This window comes from Centroberyx gerrardi, chromosome 2 (genome assembly GCF_048128805.1).
Source record: "Centroberyx gerrardi isolate f3 chromosome 2, fCenGer3.hap1.cur.20231027, whole genome shotgun sequence".
Classification (NCBI taxonomy): domain Eukaryota; kingdom Metazoa; phylum Chordata; class Actinopteri; order Beryciformes; family Berycidae; genus Centroberyx; species Centroberyx gerrardi.
Window position 1 is genome coordinate 12,996,209 of NC_135998.1, and position 25,296 is coordinate 13,021,504.

Here is a 25,296-nt window from a genome sequence, read left to right on the forward strand (position 1 = left end):
AAGTTGCATTAACTACAGACTTGGTTCTGGTGAAAACGAGACAAATGTCAGTGCATATATTGGCATAGCTAATAAAAATCCATCTTTAGCCTCCCCCTCTCTTTCCTATGGTTTTCTCCCCTAGAGCATTTCCAGCCAGAACTTTACATTTCCTCTCTTTCTCATCCTTCTCTCCGACTGTACCTCCTCCTGTTAATCTTTCTTTGTTTCTTGGATCCCTTTCTCTCACCCAAGATTCACCCCTTCTCCCTTACATCATCTTAACTCTAACATTTTGTTTCACCTCCCCCTTTCTCTCCTCACATCTTCTTTCCTAAAGAGTGCCCAGAAAGAAAGCTTTGCACTATTGCTCCTCCATTAATCAGCCCGCTCCCTGTCACAGTGACCTTCTACTGCAGCAGCCAGACATTCTGGGATACATCCGTCTGCGTCCTCGCCACCTGACAGGACGGGCCTGTGTCGCATCTGTCCACCAGAGCTGAATGAGGGAACACAGCAGGACTCATCTGTGAGGGGATGAGGAGGGATGACGTCCTCTTTCTTTGGCACTGCTTGTTAAAGAGCAGGGTTGCTATATGAAGATAATTTCTGCGGTGTTCTGTCGCTCGGTCTGATGAGCTGCGTTCTGCACAATGTTCTTGCAGTTTCCTGAGTTCAGGCTGACCTTCTGGCAAATGCCAGCCCCTCACTCTAGTAAGGCAAAAATGCCTAAAAAAAACCCTCTGAACTGTTTTGTTAAATAGACTAGTAAAGTTCAGCTCAGTGTGGGTAGGTGGGGTTATCCCTGCTATAAATAAAGAAATAAATGTATCTCAATGATTATCATAAGACTTTGGGAAAAGTGAGGAAAAATAAAGCTTTACTGTAGCTCCCAATCTCTCTCCTTGTTATGACAGTACATGTACAGTATACTACATGTATACTGTACTGGGCTACTTCCTCTAAAAGAGCTACGCTGGAGTTAGTGCAGTGGTTATTGTACCTAAAAGCTATCAGTTATTTAATGTGTAGTATAGTGTGAGAGAGGATGGGAGATTGTAAGGCACAGTAAGCTACAATTTTCAATGAAATGTACGTTTTTTAGTGCAATGAGGCAAAAATATTGCTAAAAAGTTTGCTTTCCCACTGTTTTAAATCTTTGAAGTGATATTACCATAGACACATGCAATGCAAAAAAATACCTTTGCATTAACATGTCTATGGTAATATCACTTCACTTGTTTTGTTTTCTTGTGTGTAATTACTCATTTTGATCAACATCCACAACATGGTCCATCACACAGAATGTAAAATAAATTAACACTGCAGATGGATGACAGAGACGTCACAGGAATGGAGATGTACGACATGGTGTCACAGTCACCATCTGCCCCTATGCCACAGAGCATCTGGCCCTTGGTAGGCTGTTTTAGTTGCTTTGGACCTGTAGGTGCTACTGATGTCACTGCTCCTCCAACTGATACAAGAATCTGACTCCCATATTTTCAAAAAGTGTTTTTCTTGCAGCCCAACCTAGGGTTTTTTGACTATTAGGGGACTCTACTACAATTCACCCTGTTTTGTGAGGGGAACAGCATACTGTGTGGGACAGAATGCTATGGTTGCATACCTATACTGTATATACTAAACCTAACTAAGTCTACTACTAACTCTACTAACTCTACTACTAACTCTTTACTAAACCTTTCAGCTGTTGAAGGGTCTAATGTCCTACTTTAATGATCCTTTCAACCCAACTTCCAAAACTTTTACAAAGCTGTTCTAACCTACAGACTAAGTGAGAATTTGCAAGAATAGAGTTAGACTAATCTAGGAGTGTCTAAGCAGAACCCACACTAGAGTTGGAATTACACTGCCAGCTCAAATTAGATTTTTTGAGCACCCAACATGTATCTTATATAATCTTTTCAGTGTTGTCTAAGGATAAAAGCATGTAGTTTTCTTGTTTATATAGCAAAGACACAAACATCTTTGTAATTTGCCATGAGTGATAAAGCACATTGGATTGGCAGTACAAATCTGACCCAGCGAACTGGGCACTGTAGCAGAGCATCCAGTGAGCAGACCCGTTTTAGTCACTGTGAGTCCTGCTGGTGTCCTTGCACCTCCAAGTGCCATGTTCTGACTCTCTGGCTCAGTTAGATTAGACACGGTCGTAAATAAGCGAGAGTGGAGCTAGCCAGCTGTATTGGACACGAGTGCAAGCAGCACTCTACCAAAGCACACCCAGGCAGGGGACACTCCGTACCTCTGGACGACTTCCACCGTATCCTGCTCCCTCTCTCTCCTTTTTCTCTCCACAAATCCCCGGAAAGCCCTGCCAGGACGTGGCACAGTATTAAAGGGATGAGAGAGGGAGAATGCTGGTTTAGCGTGGGGTAGGACACTGCAAGGAGGCTGATGCCAGGGCTTTTAGCTGCAGGGTTTAGTTGGCTCTGAGGGGGGCTGTTGTAGCGGGTAGGGGGGTAGCTAGCTTTGACTACAGGCCAAAAAGTGAATTCATGCCACCAGCTCAAATCTTATGCCCAGTCACCTGAGTGACACAGATTACCATCCACATACAATGTAAATCATTGCATTAGGAATGCTCATCTTGCGATCAGTTTGTCTTTTTGGTCATGCCTTGACCAGTAATCCTTAATTAGTATTTACATTGTTGTAAGACTTTTGAATAAACCCCTGATATTTACATTGTGATTTGAGCTTGCAGCCAGAGGTTAACTTGGAAACAGAGCATCAGGGAACTCGAAAAAGTTCTGGGTTAGTTTGGTTTAGTTAGGCAAGGGTTGGGTGGGCGGGGGGGGGGTGTGCTGGGGGTGGTAGGCAGCAGTGTGAAATGTCAAGGCTTCGCTTTATACTTCATTATGCTTAGAATTCATTACCATTGTCAGCATTAATCTGATTGCTAGGCCTAGTTCTGAGCAACAGGCTCGGAGGAGAAGTAAGGAATCATAATTAAACAGGAGCTAGCTAATGGCATACAACACACTTCCCTGTGGACATCAACACTAAGTATGACAATTATTGGCCATATGGCTGAAAATACAGGTGTCCAAGTGTCCTACTTTAGTAACAGACTCCTGCAATGACCCTGACTCTTACAGTTTGACCAGACAGCACTATGGGCACATTGATTCCCCATCTCTAGCACTATAAATAGTTCAGTCAGACAACTCACGTATTGAATATGACAACTTTATAGAGAAAAAATGTAAATACAAGCCTCTGTTTTGTATCACTCCCTGCGAAGCGCAATTTAAAGGCAGCCATAAGCGAGAGCAGGGAGAGATCAAATGCAACCCCCCATGGGGAGCCATGAAGAAACAGAGCCCACAGGTGGATGCTGGGTGGAGGAGGGTGAGAGATACACAGGCAGCAGCAGGGAGAGCAGCAGCAGAGAGTGAGCTAGTGAGTTTGACAGTTTAAATAGACCGCCCGATTGGTGATGGCAATACGCAAACTCAGCTGCGGAGCTGCAGCGCCACTAACGTCACAACCTTCACTTCATTTGTCAGCAAGTGCATTACAATTAACTCCATAACATTGCCACAGTAAGTTTCTAAACACTGCTAAAGTCACCTGATTCAATGATCGGTAGTTTTAAACGACAATGGGAGTGGGACTGGGGAGCTAACGTGACAGCAACTGAAAACTTAAATGGCCAAACTCTTTACTGCTCTGTCCTAAGCTATGGCTGGCATGTGCGCCAAACTGACACAGCTCCAGGGTGGATTGTGGATTAGAGCAGGGTTTAGCTGAAGAGACAGGGTTTAGGCCAGCCAACACACAGAGGTCCGTTTCCCTGACTTCAGCTTGGCAGGCTAACTCGGCTGCAGTGGATTACCACTGGACTTTATCTCTGTTGTTGCATGAAAATCTTGTAACTCCAATTTTCCCCTTTGGCTTTTTTAACCTCAACTGAATAATTGGTCATTTGTGCTGAGTAGGTTTCTTGACCTGGAGCCACATAAAACCCATTAAAACCCACTGTGTAATTTAAAAGATCCATAACTGTTTCACATTGACAAGCGTAATATTTGCTGTCTAGGTTAGCACAAGCCAGAGGAAATAAACCAAAGAACAGGTTTTGGCTACGGGCAAACACACACACACACACACACACACACACACACACACACACACACACACACACACACACAACACACACCAATCCTTTTACTTCTGTGCCTCTCTATGCTTCCTGGTTCTATCTCATTATGGTTGATTTGTTTTCAGCTTTTCAACTTCAAACACCCAGCCCAAGGATGAAGGTTAAATGGTAGACATCAAAGGTTAAGGAACAGCGGTTAAGGAGATAGAGGTAAGTGAGCTAAAAAAAAAAATAAAATTGCAGGCAGGAGAAGGTACTCACGATATCCTGTTGAGCGTCCCAAGATTAATTAGGATGCAAGACAGAGAGGAGGAAAAAAAAACACACAATTAAGTCACCAGTGAGTAACAAGTAGAGGAAAGAGAGAGAGAGGTAGAACTGGGAGAGACAAAAAGAGAAAGAGAAGGGTTGACAGAGGCACAAACAGTCTCTACAGTCCTCATGTCCTTGTTTGATCTCCATGAATAAAAGTCAACTTATAACGCCACATGATAAATGCTACCGCGCTGTGCTCATTTAATGTGCCAAATTAACATCCAGTTTTATATTGAGTGACTCTGACTTTGTACTCTGGACACGGTCTAATGAGCATCTGACATAATTGAAGAAATGAAAGGTGAAAGGCAGAGACAGAAAAAGCACAAAAGAGATAAAGTTTGAAAAAGAGATACAAAGTCAGAGAAAACTAGGCAGAAACAGATTTCTAGAAATGGGGACTGAGTTTGGATGCTGAGTGGCTGTGACAGTTTTATGTATTTATTCATATATTTATTTATTTATTTATTTGCATACTGAAACAGAAAACAAAAACATTACAGCAAATGAAAGCCAGTTGTGCAAGTGAGATTAAAAAAACCCAAGGGGCTTGTGGTGTATCCCACCTAAATAAAGAATATATACAACAATAGTAACAAAACAAAAAAAGGACATAACAGTTAAAATAAAAATACAAATTAAACAGAGCAAACTAATGATTTTAGATGTGTCTAATCAGTATTAAAGACCCCATGAAATGTCATCTTTACTTCCTGGATTTGATGAAGTTATTGGGGCGGGACATAATGCAGTGAGGGATCATTCAAAAGTTTAAACCAATGGAATATGAGTCTTATGGGACTTAGTTTATTAGGAGGGGCTTGTTCAAAAATCTTTTGGTTTTATTGGTTAGAAATGTATATTTACGCCTACTAGTGCAGCATGAGGTCACAATTAAAGATACTCTGTTTTCCAGGAAGTAAAAGTAGTGGGAGTTCATTTCATGGGGACTTTAAATGCGATGAGTATATGAATGTGTGTGAATGAGAGTGTGTGTGCAGCTTCCCGATACAGATGCAGGTGTTCGCCAAGACAGAATGGGACCTCAGGTTACACAATACACATGGATGGTCACATGCACACGTACAGACTCCCTCACACTCACATAAAGTACACACATGTCCCTGTTGCTCTCTGAAGTCCCTTTAACTCTGGCTGTCAACACCGGTCTTTCACACAATACAAGCACGTATGTTTGTATACATGCTCAGTGTACATGTGTGCTCGGAGGAAGGTTGGACACTCACGCCTGCATGGTTGTTGTGGCAGTCTGAAAGCTGAACATGTTTTCCTTGGGGAACCAGCTATTGTCCTCTGCAGAGAGAGAGAGAGAGAAATATTGATTGCAAGGCAAAGTGAGTTGTGAGAGAACTATGTGCCGTGTTATCAAAGGTCATAAAAAATGTAGCAGGAATATGAAAGCACAAAACCAGCGACAGCACCACCACTCCACAGTCCACCACTCCACAAAGGGAGAGAGGGAGACACACAGGGAGAGACAGCAGATGAGAGAGACGGAGAGACGAAGAGTCAGAAATACAGACCACCACGTCACATCCAACATCAAACCCTCACCCAGACCTAGGGAGAAATATATTTGAAAAAGTTTCCAAATAGTTGAACCCATTCTTTTTAACTCACTCACTCACTCACTCACTCACTCACTCAATTTAAAGGGGTGTTTCACTAGTACATCCAAACTTTATTTGGTCCCCGCATTCTGTGTCATTGATTTTCCTAGAAAGATTTCCACATTGGTTTTTATTTTCTTTTTTTAAATGTTTTTTTTTTATAATTCTTTGTCATGCATTCCTACAGTAAAAAGTCCAATTCACCCTTTCAGTAAAATAACTTATAAAACAATAAATAAATATATACATAAAACAACAAATATATATAAAACAATAAATAAATACAAATAATAATTATAAAACTTCCAAATTATTCCTCACTAAGTGTCACTAGTTGTTTTGTTCCTGAAAAGCCTAAAAAGTGGAAACATTACTTGCAAATTAATATAGCCCAAGTGTTGCATATAGAGTAATGGGGGGGCGATCATTTTTGTTGGTAACTCATTCACAAAATATGTATTTTACATCAAAAGATAAAGATGAGACAAAAGAACAGAATGGCAGATGATCTTTGGCCTCCATGACAGAACAATGACAACAGAAAAACAAAACCCTATAAGCTATAAACTCACTGCCCCCATGTTTACTCCTCTGCAAGAGTAAACATGTATGTATTTATTTCCAAGTATTTGAAAGTGTTCAAATACTATTTCGTCCCGGTCTGAACCCACCCACAGCGCATTGTGAACAAACCCTCCTGTTTGGATTTCAGCGCCTCTCCCTCTCTCTGTGTCCTCCACCCTCTCACCTCTCTCCAGCCCAGTCACCCGGTCCACACTCCACATCCGCTCTAGGCGTCGGTGCTGCTTGCCTGCCTCGCGGGACGCGCTCTCCAGGTCCAGCGAGCCCTGGCTGCGCGAGGGGGCCCCGCTGCACGAGTCGCAGGCCAGCCCGCTGCACTCCGCCTCCCCTTTCCCCCCCTCGCCCCAGCTGCGGATGTTGTGGGCGCTGACGGAGGTCTGCAGCGGGGGTTGAGACAGGTGGTGGTGGTGGCCGTGGTGGTGGGAGCCGTGATGCGAGTGGGACCCGCCGCCGACGGCCAGAGAATTCTGGTGCGGGTTACTGCTACTGCTGCCTCCGCTGTTGCTTCCGCCGGCGCTACCACCGCCGCTACCACCGCCGCTACCTCCTCCACTGCTCGAGGACGCGTTGGTGCCAGAGACCGAGTGGTGGTGGTTCCCGTGGTGATGGTTCCCGTGGTGATGGTTGCCGTGGTGGTGGCCGCCGCCACAGCTGCTGCTGCCGCGGCCGCCGCTGGCGTGGTGGTACTGGGTCGGAGAGGATGAGGTGGAGGAAGGGGAAGTGGAGGGCTGGATCAGGGTGGTGTGGAGGTGTGGGTCGCCGCTACCAGCACCACCGCCGCCTCCCCCCCTGGATCCCACCCCCCCACTCCCCGACCTCTCCTTCAGGACGTCCAGTTCTAGGCTCTCTTTGCTCCCCCGGCCGCCGCTCATCAGCATGCCGTGCTGGGTGGTGATGGTGTACACGCGGGCCGGCTGCAGCGTACACTCGACGCACTTCTGCTGGTCTTCCTCTGCCGAGAAGCTGCGCTCTAGGGACAGCCGGGCCGGCTTGGTTGTAATGGTGATAGAGGGGGGAGGCGGCTGGAGTAAGCCCAGCACGGGTTTCACCAGACTGGGCTCCGGGTCGGCCTCAGAGCCCTTGGAGGTGTTGGTGCCGGAGTGCTGGTGGGAGTAGGGAGGGAGGTGGTTGTTGTTGTTAGGGCCAATGGTGTCGCTTGGTGACTCCGGGTCTGGACCCACCAAGGTTTCACACAGGAGGTGAGCTAGAGAGAGAGAGAGAGAGAGAAAGAGAGAGAGAGAGAGAGAGAGAGAGAGCGACAGAGAGAGATGAGTGGTGAGAATATAGAAATACACAGATGTGTTAAAGAGCAAGGGAAAGAGGAAGAAGAAGAGGAAAGTACAGGATGACATTAATATTATCATCTTTCTTCTTTTATCAGCTGCTATGATGATACACTAATAATCGCAGCCTGGCATTTCAACAGGAGGATGAGGTCAAAGGAGTGGAGGAGTGGAGGAAGGATTAAGGACCACTAGAGAATATGCAGAGCAGGATGGAGAGGTGGAGAAATGGAGGGATGGCAGAGACGCTGACCTGATCCGTTTCGGTTTTCAGGGTGTGTGTGGGACAGGTACTCTCCAAATGCACGCGCTGCTCTGTAGGGACACACATGACACACATATAGATGTTAACTTATGGGTGGGAAGGGTCAGAAGAGTCAGAGTCAGAGAGAGAGAGAGAGTGAGACAGAAAGAGAAAGAGAGAGAGAGGGAGTGGCACAAATTGGGGGGAGTAGGGGAATTGTAAACTTAATTGCCTTCTTTGTAGGATTGTGCCACCCACAGATTAAGATGCAGCTGTTTTATCTCCACGCGGCAGGCAGCCTCCGAGAGAGAGAGACAGAGAGAGAGAGAGAGAGAGAGAGAGAGAAAGATGGAGAAAGAGAGACAGTAAGAAAGTAGGAGGAGGAAATTCTTAGCTGGACTTAATATCTTGTAATAGGACTTCTCATGTCTCAGTTTGCGTCAGTGGACGTCAGTGCAGCCAGCACACCATGAGTGTGTGTGTGTGTGTGTGTGTGTGTGTGTGTGTGTGTGTGTGTGTGAATAAACTGTAGGTATGTGTATCCATGTGTCAAGCAAACATTTAACATTCGTAGCAACTGAGAAAGAGTGCTTGGAAAGATGTACTGAAAATAGATATGCTCCATAATCACAGTACAGTATGTGATGCTGTGCCGTTTCTTTCTGTTTCTCCTTTTCTCCCTCAAACACACATACACAGAAATAGAAATACAGTGCAAAGTCGACACACTCATTCAACCACATATAGATAAAACTCAAAATCACAGAGAGCTTCTCCTTTTAACAAAATAGGTCTAGGTAGAGCAGTTGAATGACTTTCACCCTCTGATGTACCTCTAGTCATTGTGTGATAGGAGTGGAAAAAAGAGCAAAAAGAAAGAGAAGGTAGAGAAAAAAAATGGAGATAACTCTAAAGACGTGCTATCAGTGTCAATCTGGGCACTAGCTAGGAGGAAATGTACTGCAGCAATAACTACTAGGAATAATGACTCATAGTAATAATTAGTAATCCAGAGGCGAGGAAAAAACATTCTAAAACATTTGTAGCAGAATATTTTTTATTTTTTTATTTTTATATTGTTTTGATACACTGCTTCCATACTCTTTCTTGTACAACCGCAAGAGAGTAATTTTTATCAAAATAATAAATAATAAATGTGCCATAATCAGATGTTTTAGATGTCTGTTTTATGAGAGGAAATACTCTTAAGAACTGACAGATCTTGCAGTTTTAGGAAAGACATTAGCAAAGGTCATGGAGGAACCAGAAAAACATTTTGACTTTTGGCATAAGATCCCCATTATTTTATCACCAGTGATCTTTTAGCACTGGCTCTCCAATGTATCTGCTGTGACTTGACATGCTTGTTTTCATGTTAGAAACCTAGTTTAAAAAATCATAATGCATACTTAATTAAGTTTATATTGATGTGACCCTGACACAATTTTTTATGTGTCCACAGTGGCAGTTTTCAAGGGGTAATTAACTGCATGTTTCAGTAATGACATTCAGGAGAAAAAAAAGGCAGAATGCTCCTGGTGGTAACATATTCCCAATGCAGCTAATCTCGGAAGTGACTGTTCACACAAAAACACACACACACACACACACACACGTGCACGCACGCACGCACACACACACTTATCTGTGCAGAGGAATCCCTTGTATACAGGGGAATCTGTGGGTGTACGCCTACTGCCTGGCAGCTCTGTCAATTATTAAAGCCCAGCCAACACAGGCGGCACGGGAGAGAGGGAGAGGGAGAGAGGGAGAGAGAGAGAGTGACAACACTGAGATTTTTTAAAATCTTCCTCTGGTGCAACATCTCTCTTTCTCTCTTGCTCTTACTGTCGGTGATGGAGCAGACCATACATCCTACATACATCCTATTGTGTCCCCGGCAGGTCAGTTATGGATAATATATCCTTAATTCGTGATGTCATGGATGTCTCAAGGTTATTGGGCATAGATACTGGATTTATATCTATTGACCAGGAGAAGGCCTTTGACCGGGTTGAACACCGATACATGTGGCAGACAATGGAGGCATTTGGTGTCAGCCCTGGTTATGTGGCCATGATCAAGGCGCTGTATGGGGGCATTGAAAGTGCACTGAAGGTGAATGGGGGTTTAAGTGCTCCTTTTAAAGTTCTAAGTGCTCTCTCTCTGGGATGCTGTACTGTTTTGCTATAGAGCCCTTCTTGTGCCAAATAAGGACTAGGCTGCAGGGACTTAAGGTGGCACCAGGGCTAGATAGGGTCTGTCTTTCAGCTTATGCAGATGACGTGCTTATCATGATAGACAGTCAGAGGGATGTGGAAACACTGAGTCATATTGTGAGGCTTTTTGAGGTGATTTCTTCAGCAAGGGTGAACTGGAGAAAGAGTGAAGCTCTAATAATGGGGGCCTGGGTGGATGGTGAGCCAGTGCTACCAGGTGGGCTAGAGTGGAACAGGAATGGTTTCAAGTACCTGGGGGTATACCTGGGGAATGACAGGGTGATGCAGAGGAACTGGGAGGGTGTTCTTGAGGTCATCCGGATCGTTTATAGAGGTGGAATTGGCTACTGCCACACCTCTCATATAGAGGGCGGGCCTTCATTGTGAACAACCTGGTAGCCTCAGGACTGTGGCACAGACTAACAGTTTTAGAGCCACCTTCAGGCCTGTTAGCTAAGATCCAGGCTATCCTGGTTGATTTTTTCTGGGGAGGTTATCATTGGGTCCCACAGAGTGTTTTGTTCTTACCAAGGGAGGAAGGTGGCCAAGGGTTGGTACATTTGGCCAGTAGAACAACAGTTTTCAGACTTCAGTGGATCCAGAAACTACTGTATACACGAGGTAGGACTGTATGGAGGCAGGTTGCTGAGGCACTTTTAAAACAGGTGGGAGGATTGGGCCTAGGTTTTTCCCTATTTTTTTATTAATCCTAAAACACTGTCACTCAATGATGTTCCACCGTTTTACAGAGGTCTGCTAAGAGTGTGGGGGCAGATGAATGTGCTGAGAGCGGCGTCACCCAGTTCTGTGAAGTGGCTTCTGGAGGAGCCGCTGGTATATGGGGCACGGCTGGACATTACTACAGCAGCCACTCCAGGACTATCAGAGACACTAAAGTCTGCTAGGGTTGTCACCCTAGGGCACCTGGTCGGGCTGGCAGGGAACAACCTTGATGAGGCCGGGGAGTTGGCTGAGCGGCTGGGCATGAGATATACGCGAGTGGCTGGTCAGATGCTTGGACGATACAGGAGTGCCTTGACGACAGAGGGGATGCGGGGATTGGGGAACTGTTTCCAAGGCTGCTGTTGGGACCCTCTACCGCAGAGGGGGCGGATGGGGCTGCGCTAGAGTCTATAGGAGGCAAGAGGCTGTATAGACTTTGTGTTAAAACTTTTAACAGAGACAGGCTAGGCAGCAGAGCAGACACGCCTTGGAGGGCCAGCCTGGGGGTGGGGTCGGAGGTGAAGCCTGCATGGACTACTCTGTATAAGAGGCCCTTGCCTAAATACGCTGGGGATTTACAGTGGAGAGTACTACATGGGATACTGCCAGTCAGTGCCTTTGTCTCTCTAGTGAACTCTAATGTGGGCAGTGGCGGCCCTTTCTGTGGTGTGAGAGAAACAATATTTCACTGCTTCAGAGACTGTGATAGGCTTAGACCTTTGTTTGACATGCTCAGCTCATTGGTCAATGCACTTGAGGCAGCTTTTACAGTTTCTGGTTTTATTTTTGGTTTTCAGTGCAGTAAGAGCAAACAAAGGATGGGGTGTATCATTTCATTTCTTGCTGGGGCAGGCAAAAATGGCGGGGTACCTTAGTAGGAAGAGGAAGGTAGATGCCGGGGTAACAGTAGAAGTCATAGACTTGTACAAGACTTTAGTTCGGGCAAGAGTATCAATAGACTATGAATATTACAAAAGAATGCAAAATTTAGGAGTGTTTCATAGTAAGTGGTGTCTTGAAGAAGCTGTGTGCAGCCTGGAGGGAGGAGAGTTAGTTTTACCAGGGAGTTGAGATGAGGTGCGGTTCTCTCTCTCTCTCTCTCTCTCTCTCTCTCTCTCTCTCTCTCTCTCTCTCACACACAAGGCAGGACTCCTCCGGGGACATCTTATGTGAACAAAGCTGCTTTACACTTTAAAAGGAAACACCACACTTAAAGAGAAGTCACAAATGATCCTTCCTATGATATAAGACAGGTCAGTCAATATTAAACATACACATTTTATTAACATGAACAAGTCTCTCCCAAAGCTGTACCAACCAGAGAACCCCACACACACACACACACGAACACACGCACACGCACACACACACACGCACACACACACACACACACAGAGAGAAACTGTACCAGGATATTGTATATGATATATTGTGTACCCTCTGACCAGCATGTCTGGCTCTGATCTTTGATCGAGAGATCACACCTTAACTAAAACGTTTGTTGGAGGTTTTACAGCCATCTAATTTTTATTTCCTTGTAGTGCCAACAGTTAAATCCCCATAAAGCTACTCGGGGTCGTCTCCTGTTCACTGTCAGTGGCACACACCACAGCCAAAGTAAGCTAGGCTCCTCCAGAGTTTGGGGGTGTTGCTGAGTAGAGAGGCTCGGCACGTGTTGTGCCACCATCCAGCTCCCATACACATCTAAAAATAGCCCAGCATGCATGTCACTGCAATTATGTCACTGCACCTTCCTCCCTGGCAATCCTCCACTGCTTCTTCTCTTATGATACTCTGTGTGTGTGTGTGTCTGTGCATGTGTGTGTGTGTGTGTGTGTGTGTGTGTGTGTGTGAGAGAGAGAGAGAGAGAGAGAGAGAGAGAGAGTGTGTGTTTGTGTGTGTGCACGTGCATGTGCATCTGAGTGTATATGTCCAAAGGCAAAGAAAAGAAAGAAAGGATAGAAAAAAGAGACAGAGTGGGAAGAGACAAGCTGTTTGTTTGTGTTTGTGTGTCTCCATGCCAGTGCATGTGTGTGTGTGTGTGTGTGGGGGGGGTTATACTGTTGAGGCTGTTGTGATTAATCTAGTCTAAGCTAATAGGTAATCAGCAGGTGTCCCTCTGAAGCTCTCAGACATTTTCACTTTGCCCTTCTGTTTTATTATTCAAGAGGCCAGGCACTCTGATTAGAATCAGCAAACAATGGCACAAGAGTCTCGCATCATCCATTATACATGAGAGGAAACTGAGTTGGAAAGGGATAGAGCCTCTCAATCCATCCATTAAACAAACCCTCTCTCTCTCTGTATTGCATTCTCTCTCATGCTCTCTTTTGCACACCCACTCCGTCTCTCTCTGTCTGTCTCTCTCCCTCTCTATCACTGTCTCTCCGCTACATCTCTCTTTCTTCCAGCCATGCCTTCAGTCTGCCCTCTCCTCTTGCACCCAGGAGATTGATATGTGAGTGTAACGCATCTGGGATACAGGTATGTGAGATAATAGGGGAGAGATACAGTGCAAATGGTGGGAAGGGATACTGAAAGAAGGGGAGAGAGTGAGGAAAGCTGAAGGAAAGAGAAGAGCGAGGGAGAGAGAGAGAGAGAGAGAGACAGAGAGAAGACAGAGATGGAGGATAAGAGAATGCAGAAGTGGTAGAGGTGAGAGAGTAAGGGAGAAAAGCCTATAGAAAAAAATGAAAACTTGACAGGCAGATGTGAAATGCAGCCGGCATGCTCCCAAACATGTGAGGAGGGTTTGGGGAGAGAAGCGAGTTAGGGAGGGGAGTTTCTGAGAAGGAGAGATGTGATTACAGCAGAGAGAAAGAGTAGTGGAGAAGGAAGGATAAGGGGAGAGTAAATTTGGAGAGACAGACAGACAGACATACAGAGAAAAGCACTGTATGACCGGAGTCAGGACAGTGAGGAAGGAAGAAATAAAACTGACAGCTGTCTCCATCCACTCCTCAGAGTGACTGCAACTGTTGAAAACCAACTCAGCCCATCATTTCCCTATCCGTCTGTTTCATTTAACCTGTTTAATTTGTAACTGTAAGTGCAGTAACACAGGAAAGCAGTCTTAATGCAGTCTGTCTCTCAGGTACAATAAGTGACCAGCGATGAACATTAAGAAGTCGGTCCCCGGGCGCTGTATAAAGCTGCCCACCGCTCCTGGCCTGCCCCGCAGAGGAAGGACGGGCCAAGATGGGAAAATGCGGAGAACAAATTTCACGGCGCCATTAAAAATGCATGTGTGTGTTGTAGATGGTTGCATGTGACCAATAAAGACGGGGTTTGTCCGTCCTGTTTCTGTAAAATAGCTTGCAAATAAATTTAGATTTTTACTAGGGCTGCACGATATTGGAAAAAACTGACATTGCAATATTTTTTTTTTCTGCGATATATATTGCGATATGAAAAAATACAGGAATTTTCACCAAATGACTTGAATAGCTCTATCAAGCCTTGCCCCTTTAAGAAGGTGGCCTTGTGGGTAACCTGCGTGGTGACGTAGTAGGAAGTGAGTGTGTTTTTAGCCGCAGCCAGAGTGAGTTGCAGGATGCTAAGTGAGTAAAGTTACCATAGTTAGCGGGAAAAGAGCTTAGAACGTCACTGAGAGGCCGTGCATTATGTTCGCTGCTGTACCGAAATAAAGTGCCAGTTCTCCACTGCAGAGTTGGTCCAGACTCTTAGTAAAAAGCTTGTTACCAGCTACGAGCCAGGCTAAGCTAAAATAGGCTAGCACAACACCAGAGGCTTCCCAACTACGGTTCGGAGCCGTGAAAGCTGGAAAGGTAACATACGCTACTCTTATAACAAACCCTGAAATCCTTATGTTATATCAGACAGACTTCTCTTGCAGATTAGTCATGGAAAATGAGAACCGTGCGAGTTTCCCTTATGTATCAAGCAGCAAAAAAGTTGTAGCATGTTTGAGTTAATTTGCCTTACATGACATCGCACGTCCTGCGATGTGACTATTGCGCATGCACACATCGCGATGACGATGCTGAAACGATATATCGTGCAGCCCTAATTTTTACACATTTCAGTAGAGAGGTCAGAACACTCGGGTCAAACAGGAGCGGCACCGAGGGAGCAGGTAGGAGTTCAGCATCCTGCTCAAAAACATTGCATCAGACAGTTTGACAGTGATGGAGGGAGAGAGAGAAGAGAGAGAGAGAGAGAGAGAGAGAGAGAAATATGAACAACTGACCACGTAAAAAAGAAAAAAATGTGACCAACACTGTTTGAGAATGTAAAATGTGTGTATTTAGATAAATTGGTTGACTGTTTATTGTTGCATTTACTAATTTAATGACACATCAAATGTATATGTATTGTTCACTGTCACTTTGATCACTGTCATTTGCATTTGTTAACTTTGCTTTGGTAATGAGTACTTTCGTATTTCATGGCAATAAAGCACCTTGAATTTAATTTAATTGAGAGAGAGAGAAAGAGAGAGAGAGAGAGAGAGAGAGAGAGAGAGAGAGAGAGAGAGAGAGAGAGATTGGCCCCTAGACAACGACTCTCATCCTGGTATGAAAAATTCTTGTGGGTAACCAGTTATGTTCCTTCTGACAAGAGTGAGTGAGTGAGTGAGTGAGTGACTGAGTGAGTGAGTGACTGAGTGACTGAGTGGTGATTGAGTGAGTGGTGAGTGGGTGAGTGAGTGAGTGATTGAGTGAGTGATTGGTGAGTGAGTGGTGAGTGAGTGAGTGAGTGATTGGTGAGTGAGTGGTGAGTGAGTGAGTGGTGAGTGAGTGAGTGATTGGTGAGTGAGTGGTGATTGAGTGGTGAGTGAGTGATTGGTGAGTGGGTGAGTGGTGATTGAGTGAGTGATTGGTGAGTGAGTGAGTGAGTGAGTGATTGGTGAGTGAGTGGTGAGTGAGTGATTGGTGAGTGAGTGAGTGAGTGAGTGATTGGTGAGTGAGTGAGTGAGTGAGTGAGTGGTGATTGAGTGGTGAGTGAGTGATTGGTGAGTGAGTGAGTGAGTGAGTGATTGGTGAGTGAGTGAGTGAGTGAATGAGTGAGTGAGTGCGCACATATTTTGTGTCTACTAGTTCAGCAGACAGTGTACTTAGCATTTCACAAGATGAGTGAGTCAGACACAATTACACACACACCGCTCCCTGAACTCATTCTGCCACCGACTGCACTAACCACTTCTTCCACACATGCAGCCACATAAACGGATCCTCAACAACAGGCAGATACACCTCAGCACTTCAACTCTTTCTGTCGGATCTAGAGGGAACAATGCATAAATGGGTACTTGGCAGATGGGACATTGCAAAAAATGTAAACATGCCCTTTTTCTTGTGTTCTGTCTCTTCAGTTTTGTTCTAACTAATGGAAGCTGATGGTGAAACATTATTTTCAATCTACTTACAATTCCATTTTTCTTTTTGTTCGCTGTTACTTTTTTTTTTCCATCACCAGCCTCTTTATTCTCTCCATCTACAGACAACATGCCTCCCTCTAGGGATTGGGTCGCGCCTCTATATAAAGACAGTAGTAACCTTGATGTTTTTACTAAGTAGCAGCAGTGCCATATAATGTGTAGCACAGTGGGGAGGCTCGTGGCACAGATCAGTATGTTGCAGTGTGTTGCAGGGCTGTTAATATTTGTATCTTGTCTCGTGCTTCTTGAGGCAGGTTGCAGCTATAGACTGTAAAGACAGATGGACGTAGTGAGTGTGACGTCACCCATAGGCTTCTGAAGGGCCATTTTGAAGCCAAAAGATTGGGTTTACGATCGCTGCCATGTTGCCGCCTACTATTGGCCCGTAATCGGTGACCTGTCAATCACTGGACAGGCGACCTGTCAATCACTAGGAAAACAACCCCGTTTTATAACCGTTATATCCCGTTAATGACGTAATTATTTTGAAAATTGCCATAAGGACACACATTGGAAGAAGTGAAATTAGCTACTGAGACCATAACCTCTTGTCGAAAAAATGTATTGACTTTATATTTTGAGTGAGAAGTTGGGTTGTGGTCCCATTGACTTGCATTGGGTTGGGCCAGGTTTGGAGTCTTTTTGGAGCTTAGCCCCTAGCGGACGTTTTTATGCTGGAGCTAAACTTAATCCACATCTCTCTCTCTCTCTCTCTCTCTCTCTCTCTCTCTCTCTCTCTCTCTCTCTCTCTCTCTCTCTCTCTCTCTCTCTCTCTCTCTCTCTCTCTCTCTCTCTCTCTCTCTCTCTCTCTCTCTCTCTCTCTCTCTCTCCACACAGTTCAGGACTCCAACATTACTCCAACAGCATTACAAACAGGATTGAAGCTGTTCTGAAAGCAAAAGGTGGCTCGTACCGGGTGCCATGGAGCCTGGTCTCCTGAAATTTTGTGAAATGAGCACAATGTCTTAAAATGCAAATACGATGTTCTGTGCACAAGAAGCGAGAGAAATATGTTTTCCCACCACAAAGGGATTACATGAAAGAGACATGACTAGAAACAGGCAGTAGTGTGACATTGACATTTGCCTTAAACTTCAACAACTTGGGTTCAATTCGGAACGCGTGCCAAGAGGTTTTCCCTTATCCAAATTGTTTTAGTTGCTTTAACCTAAGCCTACATGTATCCCTAACCTTAAGTAGTTGTTTTTTTCTTTGCCCAACCTTAACCCTGACTCTAACCAAAGCTGTTTTACTTGCCTAAATTTAACCTTTAGAAATATGAAAATGCAGTGTCAAATTTGGATTATTGTCATATAATCCAATTCGAGATGGAGGAACGTAAACTTCATAGAATTCGTGTCCACAACAGGTAACCTACGCTTCAGAGTTTGTGCTAATTTCAGTAAATTGCAGGAAAAGACTATGTTGGTACTTGATATTAATATATATATATATATAAGTATTTCTGTTATTTTGTCCACTCCCTGTATATTATTCTTTAAAAAACTCTGTCCTCCTGCCCTTCCATCTCAAGGAATAAAAACTACATGAGTAAAACACATAAAATACAACATAAGGACATAGTATACATAGCAATCTATAGAGATGTCACTCACAGCAAATCTCACCAACAAAGGCAAAACAACTGATTACTAAGTCGTCCTGGTGGCTCAGTCAACGTAACCATGACGACCTGGGTTCAAACCTGGCCTACGACCTTTGTCACATGTCACTCTCTCTCCGCCAATCTCTACCGTCTATCAAATAAGAGAAAAAAACTACCAAAAAATAACAATAAACAAATTATTGCTCCTTGCACTTTAATTGCAGCCATTAATTTGATCAACAAATAATCTCCATGTCTACAAAACTGATCCTGAAAACCCACACGGCTACAGAGTAAAGTATTGTGCATATAGGTATTTGTAGAGAGGCACTTGCCATAATCTCACTGAGTATTTGCCTCTCATTCCTCTATCGACCCATATCTTGGATTTTGAGGCGGTGAAATAATGTGATCCTATATATCTTTAGAGGACAAGCGGCTCATGGCTGAAAACAGGCCATCACTTCCCTGGCAGTGAGCCCACTAGTCTGAATATCACCAGAGCTTATTTCTCTCCAGGCATCTCTCCACTGTAAACAATAGGCTGCCAAGCAAAGAGATTCCTCAGTCTTAATGCTGCTTAATCGAATCTTCTGCTCAGGTGGACTAATTGAATTGGTTTACTACATACACACACACACACACACACACACACACACACACACACACACACACACATACATACATGCACAGCTGTGGTGTTGAGAACCTGTTGAGAGGCCTGTTGTGCCCACTGAGGCCTGACGGTACTCTGGGATGTTCATCGCAGAGTCTTCCAGGTGTGGTGCATTATGGGACAGGTGGGACCAAAACACATCAGGAAGCTGATTAAAATGTCAGTAGACTAAAGGCTCACCGCCACCACTCCGACCAGATTCAGTGCCGAGTGTGGCCGATTCACACACACAACTTACACACTTTGACAGTGTTATAAAAAATAGTGTTACCATGCACAGTAGCAGGTGGAGACACGTACAGACACACAGTCACATAACACAGTCGGAGGCCTAATCATTATGTGTCAGAGTCACGCTGAAATCAGTAAAATCTGCCTCATTCAGCGTATTTACAGCAAGTACTTTAATAGAATGAGTTAACAAAGAAGAGGGGAAAGAGAGAGGGAGGAAGATAGATACTGTAGATAAAGACTTGCTTTGCTAAAATGAGGGCGCAGCATACTTCAGCATTTAAAAGAAAAAAAATATATACAGTATATGCATTCAAAAAATGTTCAAAGTAATGCTTGGGTAGAGTTTCAGTACATAAGGAAATACGTTTCAGTAAATGAGGAAATAAGAAAGCAGGTATAGAAGTAGAGAAACAAGATTTTAATGGACCAGGCGATTTACGAGGATTTTCACTCACCGATTGCAAAATTTTGTCAGAACGCATTTCATGAAAATGCATCACTTCAAATCAAACTGCAAACGACAACTACAGGCCTCTCCCACATCCACTTCCTTCCTCTGGAATTTTATTTCCTTGCCTAAGTTTGCAGTTATTGTGCTTTTATTTTGGTTTACAGTGTTTACATTCTTTTCTAAATGAAAATCGACATTATTTTTTCATGGAAAGAAGTGCAGTTTATTCACAGCCTAATTAGGCAAATGTGAATTGTGCTTTGGCCATAGTTTTAACTGGATCTTTTCATAATTAACATTGGATTAAGGACAGAAAAGATAAATTGTAACATAATTATGATTATGAAAAGTATTCTGAATAGCTTACAGATAGTCCTTAGCGTCACCTTTAGTTTGCATCTCGGGACAATTGACAGTTCGATACAAAACCAAAACAAGGCAGGGGGATGAGAACGATTGCCAATTTACTGATTGCCTACATGAACGTGCTTTGCGACATACTGTACATTCGTACAATTTTGATATCTACATGAAACACTCCAAAAAGAACAGGAGAAATCTATCGCATCAGATCCTGGCCCAGATCCTCCAAATGTGCGATACTGTGAACCAGCAAAGCAGCACCGGTTACAAAACATAATAACTATAGAGGGAATCTCAGATTTGCAATGAGGTGCTCTCTCTACTGTTTGCATTTAAAAAAGCAATGACGTAATATCTCTGTAACCCCCAACACTGCAGGTCTATAACAAAGACAGTTGCACCTGTCGACTGTCCTGTATAAACTAGGAGCCATTAACGCATTTGAATCTGTCTGCCAAACAAATCCTTTCATCTCTCACCTCATCTATCACATCCCCACAGCTTTATAAATGCCGTTGTGTCCAATGCCCTTCAGCCGATCCGCAGCAGCCCTCCTCTCTGTGATGGAAAGATCAAAGCATTTGCTTTTTCACTCAATGTCCCAGAATTTCACAGGGAGGGGGCTGTAAATTGGAGGTAATCTCTCTCCTTTACTCTCTCTCAATCTCTCTCTCTCACTATTTTTCATGAGCTGCCTAAGGTTAGAGTGTGACCTGTTTCATAACCAGCAATCCATAAACATGCACACACAACACACACACACAGAGACACTCACTTATAAAGGGAGCGGGTGTCTCTTCAGTGTTTCCTATGCGTCAGTCTTGCACCACATATTCAAAATGTTGTGTCCTCCAGATACTTCACGGTGTGTAGCACTCTAACTGGTTGTCAGATCCACTGTTGTCCCAAACAATCGCTGTGTGATAGATGCAGACTGACGAGACGATGCCATGACCTCCAAAAACAAGTCTGCCTTTTAAATAAATGTTTCATATATTTCCGGCAGGCTGATGTTCTATGCAAGAGAATCAGATTACAGAAATTCTGAGGAATGGTAAATAAGTTTCAGTACAGTTTGGGTGTGTGTGTGTGTTTGTGTGTTTGTGTGTGTGTGTGTGTGTGTGTGTGTGTGTGTGTGTGTGTGTGTGTGTGTGTGTATGAGAGAGACAGTGTGTGCTCTGCCACTGGTGATGTTTAGATGTGTAATGTAACAGAGTGATGACTCAGACTTTCATTTAGACACACACCGGCTGTCCTGTGCCTCTAAGGCTCTACATTTGTTTGTGTCTTTGTGTGTGTGTGTGAGTGTGTGTGTGTGTGTGTGTGTACAGGGCGAGAAAGAGAGAAGGAGAGAGGAAGAAATAAAAAATAGAGAACACAGCAGCATCTTCAGCACACAGACAGAGACAGAGAGAGTGTCTGCACAGCTGAGTCTGACTACTCAACTAGTGTTTGATATTTTGATATTTCATCTAATACATTGTGAATTCTGAGGTAAGGCTGTGTATCCGGACGCTAATTGGACACTGACTACAAGCACAGATGAGAAATGTATGACTCAACCAGCCAAGCAAGTGCCATCAGCTATGTGTGTGTGTGTGTGTGCACAGCTGGTCTCACTCATCACAGTCTCCAGCATGCAGGAGCATGGAGGTAAGCCATATGGCTGACTAAGACTGCAGGTACACACAGAGGTGCATTTCAACCTGCTTTGTCTGAGCCACTTTAATCCAAAATTCATTTGACCATCATAACTAAACATGCAGGTCTATTTTAGTCCTGTGTTGCCAACAAACATTACAGACAATAAACAGACTTTTTACAGCCTTAAAATATACATAAAAGCATTTTTGCTGTCTCATGCTGTCTGGCCTTGAATCACAAACAACAAGACAACAATTTAAAATTGTGGGAAAAAAAGTCTGAAATCCAATAAATTACTAAGCAGACTGTGTCAATAGTGAAGTGGCAATGTTTCAATAGGGGACACCATATACCTTTAAGAGAGCGCTTCTCAACCCTTTCAGTGCCACAGTCTATTTTGGCATGACACAAAATCTACAGCACACCAAGGTATTGATTGTTTGGAAGTGCCACACAAAACCTTATTATTACAGGGCTTAAGGGGTGCAATCATTTGATGAAAGGATACTTTAATGCATAAACATCTGTAATGGGGAAAAGAAACAAAAGAGTGCACAGGAGGTCAGACACTGCAGACAGATAGCTCTAACATGAGAAATGTAGAGAGAGAGAGAGAGAGAGAGAGAGAGAGAGAGAAAGAGAGGGAGAGAGAGACAGGGAGAGAGAGAAAGAGAGGGAGAGAGACAGAGAGAAAGAGAGGGAGAGAGAGACAGAGAGAGAGAGAGAAAGAGAGGGAGAGAGACAGAGAGAGACCAGGTGCAGAGTCCAGTCTGTCCTTCAAGACAACAAGGAGAGGAGAGGAGAGGAGAGGAGAGTGCATGTAGATGAAACAGAGAGCTTGTCTGTGCACACATGCCTCAATGTATGCGTATGTGTGTCTGTGTGTGTGTGTGTGTGTGTGTGTCTGTGTGTGTTTGTGTGAGAGAGACAGACCACTCCTGAATGCTTGCTTGCGCATTCCCGAGGTCATGTGCAGGTGAGAGGCTGGTAAATATTGGATGTGATTCAGCAGCAATTTCCATCTATTGGAGTCAAGATTCATGCTGACATTAACTCTGAAAATTAAACTCTGAAATGGATGTGAATGTATGCGTGTGTGTGCATGTGTGTGTGCATGTGTGCGTGTGTGTGTGTGTGTGTGTGTGTGTGAGGGAGAGAGTGATAAACAGAGAGAGAGAGAGAGAGAGACAGACAGAGACTGATAGAGAAAATTGAAAATTGAATTGAATGGACTGACAGACAGGGACAGAGACAAATATAAAGAGAAAAACAGTGTTTAAGTAACTAAATGAGTGTGTGTGTGTGTGTGTGTGTGTGTGTGTGTGTGTGTGTGTGCCCATCCTGTACAGTCACCAGTTGCATCAGATGTCATAAGTATTTTAACAAATTCTGTAGTTGTATTCCATAGATATGAAGGAAAAAGTCAATGAGTCAGCCTTGACTGGTTGCCCCTCTCTCTCTCTCTCCCTCCCTCTCTCTCTCTCTCCTTCTCCTACAGTACGTGCTCAGGACAGCCTCTCCAGTCGTAGCCCATTGTGTATGAGCAACACATTCTCATTTCTCTGTCAAGGTGGCGCACACACATACACACACGATGCACACGCTCACACACACTCCGCTGCATGCAAAGAAGGCTCACATATGTAACCTAAGGAAGACACACACACACACTGAGAGGGTGACGTAAGAGCATCACCACACATCTGTGGATAGTGGAGTCTGCACCTCCGAGTCAAGGTCATTCCATTGACTTGCATAAGGAAAGCAGGACCTGCTGCTCATGTGCATCCAGTCAGACACATCAGATACATCGAATCTCAATCCTGCTCTCACCTGAATGTGGTTTGTGTCATTAATGTGCCTTAGCTCACTGTCTACATGTGGCGTACCTGGATCAGACAGATGAATACAGAGGCACACGTGCTTCCCAGCAAACTGCGGTTTAGTTGAACCTCAGATTAAAACACACAGAGGCACGTAGCCTGTTACAGTATGGGGAAATCTGTCTGCCTCCCTGATGGAAGGAATAGCTACCATGGATGCGAGTCTGAACATTTAAAAAAGAATCCATATATAGGTTGAATCAGCCTGGACTCGTAGCCTATATGTAGTAAGTGCTTTAGGTGGTGTGAGTCATTAACAGCCTTTGGACTGCTGCCAAATAGAGGAGCAGACCTATGCTTTTGCAGGCTGCATAAATTAACGGCGCCAGACCAATAGTCTTTGTATTGCCCTCTGTGGTCCAATAACTTACCCTGATAGGTGATCACTGCAAACACCCGAGTCAATTGCGCTGATTGATAAATTGATCGTCGGATCATTTTCCCGCCGGGGTGTGAAGGCAGGCAGCGCACCACCGCGCTGCCGGGTCGATGCGGCCAGACAAGAACGCCGTTTTTGTTTCTCTACTCTAAATAATAACAGCCTAAACGACAGAAGACATGAGAAAATGTAGCTGTGGCTCGGCGACTCACTGGCAGAGTCGCCTAGCTTTGCCTATATGCATGACTTTCATTACACAATGACGCCTCATTCACAAGATCAATCAAACCTCCGACGCCACAGAGGTAAAATGCATTTGCTCGGCATCTAAACTGGCCCAGACAGACAGAATCCCAGAGGGAAACAGAGGCTTCCCACCCCACTGCACACTTGCTGCATTTGCCAGTTACACGTGTAATTTGGAGAGAATAAAGGGTGATTTGAGCACATATTGTTCTACCGTCACTGCACGTTGTATGCATGCCGATGTTGCCCAGCGCATGGGCTGGACGGGACAATCGGCAGATGTGCAAAACATATATGAGCCTACTGCGCATTAGAAATAAAATACCTGCTATAGCGCGGTGGCAATTCAGCTGGGCATCTGAGAACTTGTGTGTGCACAGACGGGATGCTGTACAAAGCTGCCACACATGGTAACTTCATGTGGGTCGGTCCGGTAAGATGTGTCAAGACTTCAATATGGGCTGCAATGCTCGGGTGGCTGCAGAGTTATAATGGGCAGCCTTGTATAGAGGGGCACTCACCTAACTTTTGCTGCCACAGAAGATATCGCATCGTTTCTTAAATTCTTCCTTTTGGACACGGCAGTTCCCATGCTGGCATGGAAACGACGCAGGCAGGAAAACAGCTCATTCCAGAGACCCAAAGGACACAGGAATGCGACAAGAAAACACTAGGCAATAAAACAGAAAGGCTGAAGGGAAATCCAGGAACACCTCAGACGCCCGCAGAGCGATAGGAACCCGAAAACAGGCCGGCGATGCAAAAGAGAGATGCAAGCGACAGATTTGCAACCTTTCTCCCTCTCTCCGGATATGGGCATGTACGCGGGGCAGCGGCACTCTGTCAACGTGCAGCCTGCTGAAAGTACACAGACATGCACCTTCTCTCTCTCTCTCTCTCTCTCTCTCTCTCTCTCTCTCTCTCTCTCTCATTGATCTGAAAATGGAATGGGAGGATGGTAGGGGGTTGGACCGGTGGCGGCATCATCATTATCATCATCTGCGTGCGTGCGTGTGTGTGTGTGTGTGTGTGTGTGTGTGTGTGTGTGTGTGTGTGTGTGTGTGTGTGTGTGTGTGCAGGAGGGGTAGGATGGAGGCAACAGACAGGGAAGCCATATAAGTAACCGCCCCCGTTCTCTTTCATCCCGCTGAATTCCACATCCAAACACACAGCAGGTGACATAACTGATGTTGTGGGACATGTTCCATTCAGTTCAAAAAATCTTCTCTCTCTCTCTCTCTCTCTCTCTCGCACGCACGCACGCACGCACGCACGCACATACTTGTCAACAGTAGAAAGACTCAG

At 44.6% G+C, this 25,296-nt stretch overlaps 1 protein-coding gene across 1 annotated transcript in view; it reads right to left on the reverse strand.

Annotated features, from left to right (window-relative positions):
• The window catches only part of nsmfa (NMDA receptor synaptonuclear signaling and neuronal migration factor a), a 41,745-nt gene extending 17,162 nt beyond the window's left edge, over positions 1 to 24,583 (reverse strand). Inside the window, 5 exon segments of the mRNA XM_078288714.1 lie at positions 5,668 to 5,740; positions 6,806 to 7,132; positions 7,178 to 7,843; positions 8,176 to 8,237; positions 24,513 to 24,583. Of these exon segments, the coding sequence (XP_078144840.1) occupies positions 5,668 to 5,740; positions 6,806 to 7,132; positions 7,178 to 7,843; positions 8,176 to 8,237; positions 24,513 to 24,583 (1,199 nt within the window).
• Positions 24,584 to 25,296: the final 713 nt, after the last annotated feature.